Source organism: Gadus macrocephalus, chromosome 14 (genome assembly GCF_031168955.1).
Source record: "Gadus macrocephalus chromosome 14, ASM3116895v1".
In the NCBI taxonomy this organism is placed as follows: Eukaryota; Metazoa; Chordata; class Actinopteri; order Gadiformes; family Gadidae; genus Gadus; species Gadus macrocephalus.
In genome coordinates this window covers 4,361,778-4,364,277 of record NC_082395.1, presented here as the reverse complement: position 1 = coordinate 4,364,277, position 2,500 = coordinate 4,361,778, and the positions used below count along the sequence as shown (strand labels likewise).

General features: G+C 45.5%; 1 protein-coding gene across 1 annotated transcript in view; it reads right to left on the bottom strand.

The window, feature by feature from the left end:
* Positions 1 to 473: 473 nt before the first annotated feature.
* Positions 474 to 2,500, bottom strand: part of ly75 (lymphocyte antigen 75) — a 48,348-nt gene continuing 46,321 nt past the window's right edge. Inside the window, 1 exon segment of the mRNA XM_060071998.1 lies at positions 474 to 583. Coding sequence (XP_059927981.1) covers positions 474 to 583 — 110 coding nt within the window.

Genomic DNA, 2,500 nt, shown 5'->3' with positions numbered 1-2,500 from the left:
GTGTGTGTGTGTGTGTGTGTGTGTGTGTGTGTGTGTGTGTGTGTGTGTGTGTGTGTGTGTGTGTGTGTCCGTGGTTACACCACCCGTAACCAACAATAATATTAATATCCACATCTCTCCTCGTCAGAGTGTGCAAGTCGTCATTCCTCTAAAAACTCTAGTCTACATTGTCCTGGAAGGGGGAGTTAAAAAAAAACTTCTCATGACGTCATCAGTCCGTGATAGTTAACATTTTTCTTAACTTTCTCAGCTGCGAGAGCAGAAGAAAAAAAACACAACATGGATCCTCGATTCCCATTGAGTGCGTGAGCCCTGGGAGCGGGTCTGTGTGTGCGTGTGTGTGTGTGTGTGTTTGCGTATGAGTGTGTGTGAGTGTGTGTGGCTTGGGGGGGGGGGTTCTGGAAAAAATATCAACCAAGATGGCGAAAGGCTTGTTGTTTCGGAAAGCGGGCAGAAAAATGGAGGATATTGTACTACACACAAAGGGACGCGAAGCTCCGCAGCCCGACCGACCGAGCGCAGCTGCGCGCCGCGTTCAGGGGACGCAGCCGCCGGACGCACACGAGGCGCACTACACCCCCACCTGGAGGGTGTCGGGGGGGGAAAGGCGAATGGATATTTTTACCCCGTCCAACTTAATCCAGGTCGAAGAAGAGGATATTATTATTATTATTATTTGTAACTAATTGTTTTATTTGCGCATGGAGGGAACTATTAACTGGATGGATGGTGTCCTGTCTTGTACGGACAGCGAGAGACCAAAGGTAGTCCGCCGCTGCTGCCTCCTCCTCCTCCTACCTTCCGCTGGCGATCACAACATCAACACTAATATGTGCAAACACACGAACAAAAAACACCAATCGTGGGATAAAGTGGGGCGTAAAAGCTAAGATAGGTGCACGGCGAGTGGTCTCACGGGCGTAAAAGTTAATATTTTGAATGACAAAACGATAAATGTGATGAAATAAGAAGAGCGACACGAGAGAGGACACAAAGACGATACCACTATCAGGTCACCAATCCGACGAAAACACTCGCTTTCCTTATTAACCCAAACTTTACACATTTTTACGCACCAAATCCATCGCTCGGCAGCTCGATGTCGAATGAATGAACGATTAGGAGTGAAACGATTATAACAAGTTATACTACTGCCGACATCCAGATCCCGACCGAGGGACAAGCAGAAGGCAAAGAAGAAACTAAATCAAGCCAGCAGACTGCACATCGCTTGTTCTCCGATCAAAAAAAAAAACCGAATGAAATAAACACTTACCTTTTAGTTTCGACACTTTACTTATTCCCAAGTCCGATTTTTTAGTTCAAGTAACACTTGGAGTGACCTTCTCGCCTCTTTTGCTGCTCGGATTCGTAATGAAAGAGGACGGTAAGGGATGATAAAGAAGGGTATTGGCCAGTAATTGAGTCTCCGTGTGAGTGAGTGTGTGTGTGTGTGTGTGTGTGTGTGTGTATGTGTGTGTGTGTGTGTGTGTGTGTGTGTGTGTTAGTTACTAACAGCAGATTGAAGCAGACTCCTCTCAAGGTTTATTCAGCTCCACTTCAAGGAGCCAATGTGACGTCAGCCCACAACTGCCACACAAAGACAAAGTTATATTTGTGTTGCGGACGCTATCGCCAATAAATAACTTCTGACTTCCGACGTCCACAACGCACTTGATGCAATATTTTAATGACACCGCTACAGACAACAACAACAAACTCGACCGGTTGCGTTATTTGTTCTGTAGCGTGTCGTTTGGGGAGGGGGTATAAGATACACAGTACTGCATAATCATATTAAAAAAAATATCACTTAGCAAACACACGGGAGCTGTCATTTCAGAATTAATGAAAAGTTGGAAATGAATGTTTCACTTGGGTAACAGTGTTTGGTAAATTATATTTGAATACATTATTAGACATCCAATACACCTCCCTATTTATTTTGAACTAGTGCTGTTAATGAACATTACATTAAGACATGTTTTTTTCTCTGTCCCGTTTGAAACTTAATAAACTTAATGAAGTGTTTTTTTTCCAAAGTGAGTGGAACCATTTTATTTAACGCTATGAAAAGAGAGCTGCCCTCTCTTCTCCCTGTTGAGCATGATTAAACACGAGCTGCTCTATGTTAGATGTTACCTACACAGATATTAATGGATCAATACATTGGCTGGCAGAGAGCAGCCATCTGTGTGTTCCTGTGTGTATTTCTGGGTGGTAGTGTGTGTGTGTGTGTGTGTGTGTGTGTGTGTGTGTGTGTGTGTGTGTGTGTGTGTGTGTGTGTGCGTGTGTGTGCGTGCGTGTGCGTGCGTGTGCGTGCGTGTGTGTGTTTGCGTGCTGGTGTGGGTGAGTGTCTGTTTGTGCGAGGGTGGGTGTTTCGGCATGTGTGTGCGTGCTGGTTTGTGTGTCAGAGTGTGTGTGCGTGTGTTTCTTTACCTCCTCCACTGACGGTACAATAAGCAACAGGCTGAGCACGGCCCTGACCCAGACAGGCGCT